This window comes from Erythrolamprus reginae, chromosome 2 (assembly GCF_031021105.1).
Source record: "Erythrolamprus reginae isolate rEryReg1 chromosome 2, rEryReg1.hap1, whole genome shotgun sequence".
In the NCBI taxonomy this organism is placed as follows: Eukaryota; Metazoa; Chordata; class Lepidosauria; order Squamata; family Dipsadidae; genus Erythrolamprus; species Erythrolamprus reginae.
In genome coordinates this window covers 20,376,293-20,390,642 of record NC_091951.1, presented here as the reverse complement: position 1 = coordinate 20,390,642, position 14,350 = coordinate 20,376,293, and the positions used below count along the sequence as shown (strand labels likewise).

General features: G+C 42.4%; 1 protein-coding gene across 1 annotated transcript in view; it reads right to left on the bottom strand.

The window, feature by feature from the left end:
- Positions 1-915: 915 nt before the first annotated feature.
- Positions 916-14,350, bottom strand: part of LOC139159799 (alpha-2-macroglobulin-like) — a 114,966-nt gene continuing 101,531 nt past the window's right edge. The window contains exons 31-36 of the mRNA XM_070737189.1: positions 13,035-13,162; positions 10,389-10,479; positions 7,509-7,577; positions 5,146-5,245; positions 4,950-4,991; positions 916-1,224 (exon numbers count right to left, since the gene is read on the bottom strand). Of these exons, the coding sequence (XP_070593290.1) occupies positions 1,205-1,224; positions 4,950-4,991; positions 5,146-5,245; positions 7,509-7,577; positions 10,389-10,479; positions 13,035-13,162 (450 nt within the window). The 3' untranslated portion in view covers positions 916-1,204. The remainder of the gene's footprint in view (positions 1,225-4,949; positions 4,992-5,145; positions 5,246-7,508; positions 7,578-10,388; positions 10,480-13,034; positions 13,163-14,350) is intronic.

Genomic DNA, 14,350 nt, shown 5'->3' with positions numbered 1-14,350 from the left:
ACACAAGAGCACACAACAGATTTAAACTTAATATTAACCGCTCCAAATTTGACTGTAAAAAATATGACTTCAGTAACCAAGTTGTCGAAGCGTGGAACTCATTACAGGACTCCGTAGTGTCATCCCCAAACCCCTAACAATTTACCCTTAGATTATCTATGGTTGACCTATCCAGATTCCTAAGAGGTCAGTAAGAGGTGAGTACAAGTGCACTAGAGTGCCTTCCATCCCCTGTCCTATAGTCTCTCCTATATCTCCTATACCTTTCTTCTATTCCTATATCTCTTCTCCTATTCTTTTATTGATATGTTCTATTCCTATATCTTCTTTTCTATTCTTTCTTAGATATATTTTACTATGAGTATCTCCTCTATAATCTTCATCATGTATTTTACTATGTGTATATACCCACTAAAACCCTCATTGTGTATTGGACAAAATAAATAAATAAAATAAATAAATAGATTAAAAGATAGATGTTTAAGCACCGGAGCCCTGCAGAAGACATAGCCTCCTGTCCCCTGTCCTATTGTCTCTCCTATATCTCATATATCGTATCTACTATTCTTCTATTCTATTCTTATATTACTCTCATAATATCCTTCTATTCTCTAATTGATATATTCACTTCTATTTGTTCTCTAATATATTTTACTCGAGTATAACCTCTATAGCCTTCATTGTGTATTATTGTGCATTGGACAAAATAAATAAATAAATAAGTGAGTAAGTAAGTAAATAAATAAATATAAATTAAAATAAAATAAAATAATAAATTAAATTAAATTAAATTAAATTAAATTAAATTAAAATAAAATAAAATAAAATAAAATAAAATAAAATAAATAAAATCCCCAGTGAGCCTGTTTCTATTGGGGAAACTCAATAAAAGAGATGCATTTGAACCACAGCTGATAGACTTCAAACATTTATTTATTTGTTTGATTCGTTCTTTCCACCATTGGAGAAGACAACAGAAAATGCCAGATTTCCAGACCCAAACGGAGAGAAAGTGAAGCCAGTTGGCGTATCTCAAATTCCTTGGGACTCATAAAGCGGTAGTTAAAAGTAGGGCACCCAGAGGGCACCCGATTCTTCTTCTTGGGTATTTGGGTGGCTGTCGTCTGCCTCTGTTTTCTTATCAGGATGGGCAGGAGAGCAGGAGTGGGACTGACTGGGAGATGGTGGAGGTCACTTCTGTTCTTCACACGTTCCCAACATTAGCTGTAGGAGAGAAATGGCCATCAAAACACCAATAAGGCAAGCATTCAACCAAAGATGGAGGGAAAAAAATTGAGTATTGGATCTCTTCTCCAAGACAAACATGATTCTCCCTTTAAGATGATTTATCATTTAAGGTGAATTTTACATCCTCCTTGCTGGACCAGTTAAACAGAAATCGGATGGGACTGGCTATAATTGAAACCTCCAAAAACTGTCACGCTCACCTAACAAATGAAAGAAATTGAAGTCCAACACATTTGAACACCAGCCAATTGTTAACAAGCATAGAAAAGAGCTGAATTAGCCCTTTTCCCCTTCTAGTTTTTCAGGTGATAACATTGCACGAGGACCTGATTTAAATGTAGTTCTTGAATAAATCGGAGGCTAGCTTCACATATTAATGTAAAATTATGAACAATGAAACTTAGAAAGTTATATAAAACTTATCTAACTTATAACTTATTGTGAGCCACTCCGAATCCTCGGAGAGGGGTGGCATACAAATCTAATAAATAATAATAACAACAACAACAACAACAACAACAACAACAACTTGCTGTGTATAACATAAACTTTGAGCTGGGTTCAAAGTACAGTAGTACCCCTAGATACGAGCATAATTCGTTCCAGAAGGGAGCTTGTATCTCGAACAAACTCATATCTGGAACAAATTGCTTTAGACTTTGTTTTTCCCCTCCGAGATAACCAAAAGCAAGGATTCTTGAGTCACCTAGTGGACACTCGGCTCATATCCCGAATGTGAGCTCGGGAGTTGAACAGAAATGTCTCTCACCTCCTGGCTCGTATCTTGAAATACTCGCATGTAGAGCAGCTTATATCTAGAGGTACTACTGTAATTACATTAGGATTTAGACTAGGTCAGCAATGGCAAACCTATGGCACGCAGGTCACAACTGTCATGCCGAACCATATCTGTGACCCCGCAAGCTCAGGTCTGGCGCGCATGGGCACACCGGCCAGCTGATTTCGGGACTCCTGGGCCCACTGGGAGTCAGGAAATAGGCTGTTTCTGGAGGGGAAGGCCCGTTTTTTTGCTCTCCCCAAGTTCAAGAGCCTTTCTAGGAGTCTGCGGAGAGGGGCAGCATACAAATCTAATACATCATCATCATCATCATTATTATTATTATTATTATTATTATTATTATTATTATTATTATTAGCTTGAGGAGGGGGTAAACGGCCCTCTCCCCCCATCCTGGCGGGCCTCCAGAGGCAGAAAATGGCCCATTTGCCGACTTCTGGTTGGACCGGAAGTCTCAGATTCTTTGCTCTCCTCAGGCTTTAGAGCCTTTCTAGGAGCCTGGGGAGGGCAAAAATGGCCTCTCCCCCCAACAGAGATCCCTCTGGAGATGGGAAGTGGCCTGTTTGCCAAGTTCTGGACATTTTGTCCAGCTCCGGAAGGCCTCCAGGTGGGGGAATGCCATTTTCCCCCAGGCTCCTAGAAAGTCTTTGAAGCTTGGGGTGTCATCACATGCTGTCAGAGAGGGGGGGGGCACATTGAATTATGGGTATGGGCACCCATGTGCGCGACCCCACTGCCCTCCTCCCCCTTTTGGCATGCGAACCAAAAAAAGGTGTGCCATCAGGCGAAGTCAACCTCACTTTTACATCATTTTCTGAACAATGGATTTAATTGCATTGCCTTTGAAGCTATGGATTTCAATGATGCCAGGTGTTGTGTCTACAGCAGTGTTTTTCAACCAGTGTGCCATGGCACACTAGTGTGCCGCGAGACATGGTCAGGTGTGCTGCGAAGCTCAGAGAGAAAGAAAGCAAGAGAGAGAAAGAAAGAGAGAAAGAAAGCAAGAGAGAGAGAAAGAAAGAGAAAGAAAGCAAGAGAGAGAGAGAGAAAGAACAAGAGAGAAAGAAAGCAAGAGAGAGAGAGAGAACAAGAGAAAGAAAGAGAGAGAGAGAGAAAGAAAGCAAGAGAGAGAGAAAGAGAGGGAGGGAAGAAGAGAGAGAGAAAGACATAGAGGGAGGGAGGGCGAGAGAAAGAGCAAAAAAGAGGAAGGATGGAAAAGAAAGAAAGGAAGGAAGGGAGAGAAAGAGGGAGGGAGAAAAAAATAGAGTGAAGGGGAGGAAGAGAGATAATTTTTTTATCCAAACTTTTTTTAGCCGCCCCCCCTACCCCCCCGGCTCAATGTGCCCCAGGGTTTCGTAAATGTAAAAAATGTGCCGCGGCTCAAAAAAGGTTGAAAATCACTGGTCTACAGGACAGTTTAATATGGATACCTGCCCCTATTCCTTGGGCGGGAAAATACAGAAACAGAATTGGTTGGCTCAGCCTGGCAGCAAGGATATAAATAGCTGCCAGGCACGGCCATTTATTTTATTTATTTATTTATTATTTGGATTTGTATGCCGCCCCTCTCCGAAGACTCGTTGTTGTATTACTAGTTCCAGTAGTAGCCGTTGCCTATAACTTCGTTCTAATAAATCGTTCAATGGTTCACAGACAACGCTGTCTTATTCCTGCACCAACCATTTCTAAAAGCAACGTTATTTTACCTCAGCCACTTTTAAAAAGTGTGGACTTCTGCTGTCAGGGGAATTCAAGTCCACATTGTTTGAGGTTGAGGATGGCTGGAGGAATTATGGGAGTTGAAGTCCACAAGTTCATTATTTATTTATTTATCGATGAGATTTCCATGCCGCCCTTCTCCTAGTACTCAGGGCGGCTCACAATAAACAAATACTAACACGAAGAAAACTAATATTAAAATATAATAAAAATATCACTACCAAAACCACATATAAATCCATTTTAAATAATATTCCAAAAACCCCTACATATTTAAAAAACCAAGTATCCACATAGAAACATAGAAGTCTGATGGCAGAGAAAGACCTCATGGTCCATCTAGTCTGCCCTTATACTATTTTCTGTATTTTATCTTAGGATGGATATATGTTTATCCCAGGCATGTTTAAATTCAGTTACTGTGGATTTATCTACCACGTCTGCTGGAAGTTTCAGTAAAATAATATTTTCTCATGTTGCTTTTGATCTTTCCTCCAACTAACTTCAGATTGTGTCTCCTTGTTCTTGTGTTCACTTTCCTATTAAAAACACTTCCCTCCTGAACCTTATTTAACCCTTTAATATATTTAAATGTTTTGATTCACATTCATTCTAATATTCTTCACTCATAGGGCAGGGTAGGCGTTTAAAATTCTCTGTGACCCCAGGCCTGTCGACAAAAATGCATTTTCAAGGCCTTGCGAAAGACTGGTGGCGGGGAGGCAGTACGAATCTCTGGGGGGAGTTGATAAAGTTTGATAAATCAAAAGCAGATTTTTTTTGGAATAATATTCTATTCAAAATCGGCCATGTTTAGAATTTTTCTACCCATAGAAAAAAAGAAAGAAGTTGGAAGAAAGTACAGTAGTACCCCTAGATACGAGCATAATTCATTCCATAAGGGAGCTTGTATCTCGAGGCAACTCGTATTCTGGAACAAATAACTTTCCCCCCCTCCGAGATAACCAAAAGCAAGGATTCTAACCAAAAGCAAGGATTCTAACCAAAAGCAAGGATTCTTGCGCCACCTAGTGGACGCTCGGCTCGTATCCCGAATTTCAGCTTGGGAGTAGAACAGAAATGTCTCTCCCCTCCTAGCTCGTATCTGGAAATACTCGCATGTAGAGCAGCTCATATCTAGAGGTAGTACTGTTGTAGAATCCAAAAGGAGTTCATACTGTACCTGAGCTGCAGGGGGCGCTGTATGAAACCACTGCTGATTCACCTAGAAACACGAAGGAAACTACAGTTAATACCAATTGTGCTTTCCCTATACTTTAACCATCTTTTGAGATTTGGCTTTGGAGTCCTTGTGGGGATAGGTTGGCTGTGGCGCGGGGTCGACTTCCAGAACCGACAGCGGCATATTCTGCGCTCACCTTCATAATAGTCGTACACCTCCACAAAGGCTGGCCTCTGATTCTGGATATCAAAGTTTCGTTCCAGAGTGACTACGAAGTGCACAGTGACGTTGGTCACCTGCAGGAAAAAAGTCCAGATTATCTGATGGTCAGCCAGTTCTAGGCCATGATGCTGTCCCAGTGGAACAAGGACCTACGGCTCTCCAGCCTTCGCCCAAAATCCCGCCCCAGGAGGCTGAAGTGGACCCCAAGTCAGAATTTATCCCTTTCTCTGAACCGCACAAATCTTTGCAGCAATACAAACATTTATTGCACTTATCCGGCCCAGGGGCCGTAACTTGAGGACCCCTTATTTAGTGCAATATTTTAGAATATAATTTGTTGGCTATTAATAAATTAACTGCCTTGGAAATGGCCCTGGGTTGGGCCGAGAGGCAAAAAAGGAGCTGTGATGTTCCTTCAATATACCAGGGTGATTCGACACAAAAATATGTAACATTTTTTCATTCATTCATTCATTCATTTAATTTGTATGCCGCCCCTCTCCGTAGACTCGGGGTGCCTAACAACAGTAATAAAACAACATATAACAATCTAATATTTAAAATAACTAAAAACCCTTATTAAAAAACAAAACACCCTTCCCTGGTACAGAGCTGAAGGGATTGGATACTGTAGCCTAGAGCAGTGTTTCCCAACCTTTTTTGAGCCGCGGCACATTATTCATGTTTTCAAAATTCTGGGGAACACTGAAGGAGGGGGCGGGGGGGCTAAAGAAAAGTTTGGACAAAAAAAATATCTCTTCCTCCATTTCACTCTATTTCTCCCTCCCTCTTTCTCTCTCTTCCTTCCTTCCCTTCTTTCTCTCCATCCCTCTTTCTTTCTTCCTCTCTCTTTTGCTCTCTTTCTCTCTCCCTCCTTCCCTCCCTCTATGTCTTTCCCTCTCCCTCCTTCCCCCCTTTCTTACTCTCTCTCTCTTGCTTTCTTTCCCTCTCTTTCTCTTGCTTTCTTTCTCTCATTCTCTCTCCCCTCCTTTTTCTCTCTCTCTCTTTCTCTCTCGTTCACCATGCCAGCAACAGAGAGAAAAAGAAAGAGTGAGAGAGAGCCGGAGAGAGAGTGGAGTGCGCAGCAGCCATCAGCCTCCTCGCCCTCCCAGACGTCCCCAGCGCCCGGCCTCACGCCGCCTCCCGTTAGCCCGGCCAAAAGCCACACAGTCCCGGACTCCCGGATTGCTCGCTTCTCCGGCCAGCGCGGCGCTTTCCTGGGCAGATGGCTTTGCTGACCGGAGAAACGAGCGATCCGGGAGTCCGGGACTGTGTGGCTTTGCGCCATGAAGAGAAAACGGCAGCAGGGAAAAGTCGGCCGTTTTCTCTTCATGGCGCAAAGCCACACAGTCCCGGACTCTCGGATTCCTCGCCCCAAGGCAGGAGGCGGTGGCGGAGGAGAGTGGGCGGATCGGGCGGGCAATGGGGCAGGACGGAGAAGCCAGGGGCGCGTTTGGCCGGAGGCACCGTGGGGAGCAGGGGCAGGGTGGTGCGGCAGTAGGAGTAAAGGGAGCCGCGGCTGCCCCTGCCTCCCCACGGTGCCTCCGGCCAAATGCGCCCCTGGCTTCTCCGCCCTGCCCCATTGCCCGCCCGATCCGCCCACTCTCCTCCGCCGCCTCTCGCCGCGGCACACCTGACGGTGTCTCGCGGCACACCAGTGTGCCGCGGCACACCGGTTGGGAAACGCTGGCCTAGAGGTTAATTATCTGCCTTACAAGGCAAAGGTTGCAGGTTCAAGTCCCAGTGAAGGTATAATTAAGGCCGAAATAGATCTATCCTAGTCTCCCTTAATTTTCAAATTCAGCCAAAACATATGACATATATATATATTGGATTTATATATATGGATGTAAAAAGAAACAATAGTATACAATAGGCTAAATCCAATTAAATAAAATTAAGTAAACTAATCTAATATCCCTAATTATATTAAAAATCAATCATACCCATTCAGACAACAACCATACATAACATTCATCGGCCACGGGGCCTAAGGTCTAATCGCCCCAAATGAGTCTTCAGACTTGTGGAAGGCGAGGAGGGTGGGGGCGGTGCAAATCTCTGAGGGGAGCTGATTCCAGAGGGCCGGGCCCCCCACAAAGAAGGCTTTCCTCCTAGGCCCTGCCAAACGACATTATCTGGTTGACGGGACCTGGAGAAGGCCGACTCGGTGGGACTTAACCGGTCGCTGGGACTCATATGGCAGAAGGTAGTCCCGCAAATAATTTTTCTGTGGACTACCAACATTTTCTCACCGGCCACCAGTGGTCTATGGACTACCAATTGTTGACCAATGCTCTAGCTCACCCGTTCCCCCATTGTGGTTTCTGCACTCACCGTGTCCAGATAGACCACCACGTTACTGGCTGTTATATCTACCCGCTGAATTGGAGGCTGCTTTTCCAGCTGCAGAAACAAAAAAGAGATTTCTTCATTATTAAGGATCAGGGGCACCAATCCACAACCAGCTGAAGCATCTCAGACATTAACACCCTTGAAAATATCCAAAGATACTTCACCAGAAGAGCCCTTCACTCCTCCACTTGAAACAGAATACCCTACGAGACTAGACTTTCAATCCTGGGCCTAGAAAGTTTAGAATTAAGACATCTTATACAAGATCTAAGTATTGCCCACAAGATCATATGCTGCAATGTCCTGCCTGTTGGCAACTACTTCAGCTTCAACCACAACAACCCAAGAGCACACAACAGATTTAAACTTAATATTAACCGCTCCAAACTTGACTGTAAAAAATATGACTTCAGTAACCGAGTTGTCGAAGCGTGGAACTCATTACCGGACTCCATAGTGTCATCCCCAAACCCCCAACATTTTACCCTTAGATTATCTACGGTTGGCCTATCCAGATTCCTAAGAGGTCAGTAAGGGGCGAGTACAAGTGCACTAGAGTGCCTTCCGTCCCCTGTCCTATTGCTCTCCTATATCTCCTATACCTTTCTTCTATTCCTATATCTCTTCTTCTATTCTTTCATTGATATGTTCTATTCCTATATCTTCTTTTCTATTCTTTCTTAGATATATTTTACTATGAGTATCTCCTCTATAACCTTCATCATGTATTTTACTATGTGTATATAGATATATATCCACTAAAACCCTCATTGTGTATTGGGCAAAATAAATAAATAAAAAAACCTGGCCACGATTTTGGAAAGATGGAAGTGCCCTTGACCAGGACAGAAAACCTTTGGATCATCAGCACATTTGCAATTTCGGAAAGTGTGCTGCTTTCGTTCTCCCGAAACGGCTGCCATAGAGGGCTGCTATCCTGGTATGCTCTGCACAGGATTTTGTCAGCCTGTCATAAGCAACAGGTGTTGGGGGAGATCGGCGAGCGGGATAAAGGGAGGGCTAGCCTGGGGGACACGAAACCGAGAATTGTGCCATCCCATGACAACTGCTGGCCATTCCATGGCCACACTATGGAATCCAGAGCCATCCAGCCTATGAAGACAGGGACTGTTACCCAAACAATTTGTTAACATCTAACTGGATACTCGACGATACTCAGGGGTGGTGGTTGTGAGTGCTCCTTGTCCACAGAAACATAGGAGATTGACGTCAGAAAAAGACCTCATGGTCCATCTAGTCTGCCCTTATACTCTTTCCTGTATTTTATCTTAGCATGGATATATGTTTATCCCAGGCATGTTTAAATTCAGTTACTGTGGATTTACCAACCACGTCTGCTGGAAGTTTGTTCCAATATCAGTAAAATAATATTTTGGTATTCTTATTCTTATTATACATTTTCAAACATTTTCTGGGTACAATGATTCATTGTCTGGAAATTATTCCCATGGGGTTCTCCAACCGTGGCAAATTGTGGACTTCAACTCCCAGAATTCCTCAGCCGGCAAAGCATCCTGGGAGTTGAAGTCTACATGTCTTCAAGCTGCCAAAGTAGAAGCTTAGAAACATAGAAGACTGACGGCAGAAAAAAACCTCATGATCCATCTAGTCTGCCCTATTTTCTGTATTTTATCTTAGGATAGATATATATTTATCCCAGGCATGTTTAAATTCAGTTACTGTGGATTTATCTACCACGTCTGCTGGAAGTTTGCTCCAAGGATCTACTACTCTTTCAGTAAAATAATATTTTCTCACGTTGCTTTTGATCTTTCCCCCAACTAACCTCAGATTGTGTCCCCTTGTTCTTGTGTTCACTTTCCTATTAAAAACACTTCTCTCCTGAACCGTATTTAACCCTTTAATAGATTTAAATGTTTTGATCATGTCCCCCCTTTCCTTTCTGTCCTCCAGACTATACAGATTGAGTTCACAAAGTCTTTCCTGATACGTTTTATGCTTAAGACCTCACCTTACAAAAAGATATTGACAAAATTGAACGGGTCCAAAGACGGGCTACAAGAATGGTGGAAGGTCTTAAGCATAAAACGTATCAGGAAAGACTTAATGAACTCAATCTGTATAGTCTGGATGACAGAAGGAAAAGGGGGGACATGATCGAAACACTTAAATATGTTAAAGGATTAAATAAGGTCCAGGAGGGAAGTGTTTTTAATAGGAAAGTGAACACAAGAACAAGGGGACACAATCTGAAATTAGTTGGGGGAAAGATCAAAAGCAGCGTGAGAAAATATTGTTTTACTGAAAGAGTAGTAGATCCTTGGAACAAACTTCCAGCAGACGTGGTTGGTAAATCCACAGCAACTGAATTTAAACATGCCTGGGATAAACATAGATCTATTGTAAGATAAAATACAGGTTCAGGAGGGAAGTGTTTTTAATAGGAAAGTGAACACAAGAACAAGGGGACACAATCTGAAGTCAGTTGGGGGAAAGATCAAAAGCAACGTGAGAAAATATTATTTTACTGATATTGGAACAAACTTCCAGCAGACGTGGTTGGTAAATCCACAGCAACTGAATTTAAACATGCCTGGGATAAACATATATCCATTGTAAGATAAAAATACAGGAAATAGTATAAGGGCAGACTAGATGGACCATGAGGTCGTTTTCTGCTATCATCTTCTATGTTTCTAAACCGTAGATCCAAAAAATCTTTCTTTTCTAGCTGACCAAGTTTCAACATCTCAGCTATAAATCTTGGATGATGGTTATTGTGAGCAAATTCCGCCTGCCGCTAATTCTTTGGTGTGCCTTAGTCAGAAGAGATCAATGATCATTTGAAGAAGCAGTCTAATATAAAAACTCTCCAATTACCTTTTTGACAGATGGCTTATTTGGTGCAAATCCAGAGACCGTCTTGATATTAACAATAGCCATGTTGGAGGCTGGACGCTTGCCGACATAACTGGACAAATGAGAGAGGAAAGAAACAGTGTCAGCCACAGTTATAATGGTTGTGGGGGTTTATAATTCCTGATCCCACCGTCACCCATCGGGTTTCTGCCAAGAAGATTCCGTTCTAGTCTCTGGTTGGAACGTGAAGTTTCTTCACTTGTGTTCCTTGCGCTCTTTGAATTTTGAACATTTCACGGCCATACTAGGCAACATCCTCAGTGCAAAGGGGAGAGAAGTATGTTGGTTGTTTCTGTGTGGGAGTGTGGCATCCTCTTCGATGTCTCCTTTATCAGGGTATTGTTTCCTCCCTTATTGTTTCTCTGATGCTGTTCCCTGCTTATGATACATGAAGGTGTGTCTTCTAGGCTATTGGCTTTCTAGACTTTGAGCAATATCTTTTAATGTATGTAAACAGGATTTATCTCTGTGTGTCTGTTGATGGCTGATTTGTCTGAATGTCAGTGATGCAAGGGTGGGTTCTGTTGTGGTTAGCTCTGGCCCTGCTCCTGCCCCAAGGACTGTGGATGTGGGGGAGACATCCACATGCTGCAGGCCTGTTTTGCCCCCGGTGGAATCTGCTGATGAAGGCTCCTCTGACCAAGAATACATGAGTGACAGGGAGGAGGAGAGTGGGGCAGACAGCTCAGAAGGAGATCAATTATCTAGCTCTTCCTTGGATTCAGAACAAGAGTTAATGATACAGCCACGCATGTGGAGAGCGATGCATAGGCAACAACAACTGAGAAATTATTATCAAAGAAAATGAGGCCACCTGTGGTTGGGTGGGGCTGTGGTAATTAGTGAGGCTGCTATAAAGAGCAGCCTGTGGGTTTGGCCATTGTGGAGGATTATCTGATTCTTGTGTTTCGTGACTGCTTTGCTGTCTTGGACCTTTTGTGTGCTGATTTCCCCCCGCTTTGAAACTAAACCAGAGCAAAGTGTGTTTCACTTTGTGAAAGAAGAAGGACTGTGAATTGCCTCACAGCTGCAAGATAAGTATCTCAGAACTGATAAGGGACGTGTACAAATTACCAGTTTGTTTGGAGACGAGTGGTCTTTGCTATCCCAAAAGAGGGCTTGGTTTAAGTGAATTTTCATTATAAAGAACATTGTTTTGAATTTTCAAATGTGTGTGTGTCTGAAATTGTTTCTGTGCATTTTTGGGAGGATTCTACCATAGAGCTCGACAGAACACATTCTAGGCAACATCATCAGTGCAAAGGGGAGAGAAGTATGTTGTTATTTCTGTGTGGGAGTGTGGCATCCTCTTCGATGTCTCCTTTATCAGAGTATTGTTTCTTCCCTTATTATTTATTTATTTATTTCATTTTATTGGATTTATATGCTGCCCCCCTCTGAGGACTCGGGCCGGCTCACAGCATGTAAACAGGAAACAATAATAACAATCCAGTTATACCTTAAAAAACAATTAAAATTCTAATTAAAAACTATCAATATCATTCATTCAGCAGTCAAACTAAGCATTCATCAGTCAGTGGGGGAAGGTCTAAGGAACCCCAGGCCTGGCGGCAAAGATAAGTTTTTAAACTTTTTCGGAAGACAAGGAGGGTGGGGACAATACGAATCTCTGGGGGGAGCTGATTCCAGAGGGCCGGGGCCCCCACAGAGAAGGCTCTTCCCCTAGGTCCCACCAGCCGACATTGTTTGGTCGACGGGACCCTAAGGAGACCAACTCTGTGGAACCTCACCGGTCGCTGGGATTCGTGCGGCAGAAGGCGGTTGTTATTGTTTCTCTGGTGCTGTTCCCTGCTTATGATACATGAAGGTGTGTCTTCTAGGCTATTGGCTTTCTAGGCTTTGAACAATATCTTTTAATGTGTGTAAACAGGATTTATCTCAGTGTGTCCGTTGATGGCTGATTTGTCTGAATGTCAGTGATGCAAGGGTGGGTTCTAAGTTACCTGACTGACAGTTTGCTTCCTCCTGTGCTGCATAGGTGTGCACGTATAGCGCACTGCGTGGCTATGTGCGTGCATTGCATGTGCGCAGTACCAAAAATGTAGCTTCTGCACATGTGCAGAAGCAAAAAACATGTTCTGAATGTGCACAGAACCCAAAAACAAGATAGCACTGTCTATGGCACCACTGAGAGAGCCCACCTAGAATTCAACTTTCAATTAGAAAGAAGAATGGACTGGTAACCTATAAGCTGTCCTGTGCTATAGTCAGTTGTGTGTGTTTAACACCAAGCAGTGCTGAAGATGTTTTAAACTAGAACTAATTCCCTGCGAATTATAGCAATTGTCAGGACCAGCTCCAACAGAACCAGCTTTGCGATGTCACCAGCGGTTTGCTACCAGTTATATAGAACTGGTGTGAATCGGGAGGAACCTACTTCTGTACCTGTGTTATGTCCCCATGATATATGGGATCCGCAAACAAATCACATTTGTTTTGGATTATTAGATTAGCAAATTATATGAACCAGGGCTGCCAGGAGAAAAAGACGGTTCTTCAGACCCAAACACCCCACCTGCCGTCATGGCATCCCTTGAAATGTCAGCCAGATGCCCTTCGGCTGCGACCTATTGAAGACAGAATTACCTGACGTTAATTGCAATGTCGAACTCCTTGTGGCCCTGGAGCCCAGCACACGATTCAGGAATTGTGCGGACAACCAATGCAAACGGATCATCTTCCGGGTGTGGGAGCACATTGTACCTCAAGGTAGTCTGAGGAGGGAAAATTTAATTAAATTAATTTTTTAGTTTTTAGGGTTTTTTAGTTTTTAGGGTTTTTTAGTTTTTAGGTTTTAGGTTTTAGGTTTTTCGTTTTTAGTTTTTAGTTGTTTTTAGTTTTTAGTTTTTAGTTTTTAGTTTTATGTTTTTAGTTTTCTATGTTTTTAGTTTTCTATGTTTTTAGTTTTTAATTTTTAGTTGTTTTTAGTTTTTAATTTTTAGTTTTTTTAGGGTTTTTAGGGTTTTCTTAGTTTTTTTAGTTTTTATTTTTTTTAGTTTTTAGGTTTTAGGTTTTAGGTTTTTTTTAGTTTTTTTTTAGTTTTTAGTTTTTAGTTTTTAATTGCTTTTTTATTAGATTTTAATATTTCATTAATGGGTCATCTTTGTTGGTAAGTTAGCCAGTCTAGGCAATGCAGATTTTCTGCTGCTCTCAAGGAAATCTCATGCAGGGGGGGGGGGGGCATCGTTTCCTAGACCAAACATTGCTCAGCCTTCTCTGGTTTGACGTCTTGCAGATGCGTAGGCCTTCAGCTTCCAATATTTTCTGCCAAGTTTGCCAAGAGAAGCTGAAGGCTGACATTTCTGGAGGGTGCACCAGGTAGAAGATCTACAGTTCTTCCTCTCTGTTGAAAGACACTTTCTTTTTGCAAGCAGGGCAGAGAAACAGGGCAGAGAAACAGTAGAAGAACACAGTGGGTGTGGCTTATTTTAAGGGTGTGGCTTGTTGGTCATGTGACCGGGTAGGAGTGGCTTGCTGGCCATGTAACCAGGTGGGAGTGGCTTGACAATCAGGTGATCGTGGGGTGGTGGCTTAAAGGTCATGTGACTGGGTGGGAGTGGCTTACCGACAAAGATAAGTTTTCAAATAGGTACTTGGACTCTTTTTCAGTTGATTAAGTCACATTATTTGAATAGCCACAAAAAATGACAGACAGCATTATTTGTTGAGGAGCACAGTGACATTTTAAGGTTTTGTACTGAACCCACAAGGTTCAGTACGATAACAGATTAATAATAATAATAATAATAATAATAATAATAATCATAATAATAATAATCATAATAATAATTTATTAGATTTGTATGCCACCCCTCTCCGAGGACTCGGGGCGGCAGATTAGGCAAGAAGCTTGATTTTCTTTCATTGCTATCAAAGTTCAGTTCTAGATAATGTTTAAAATG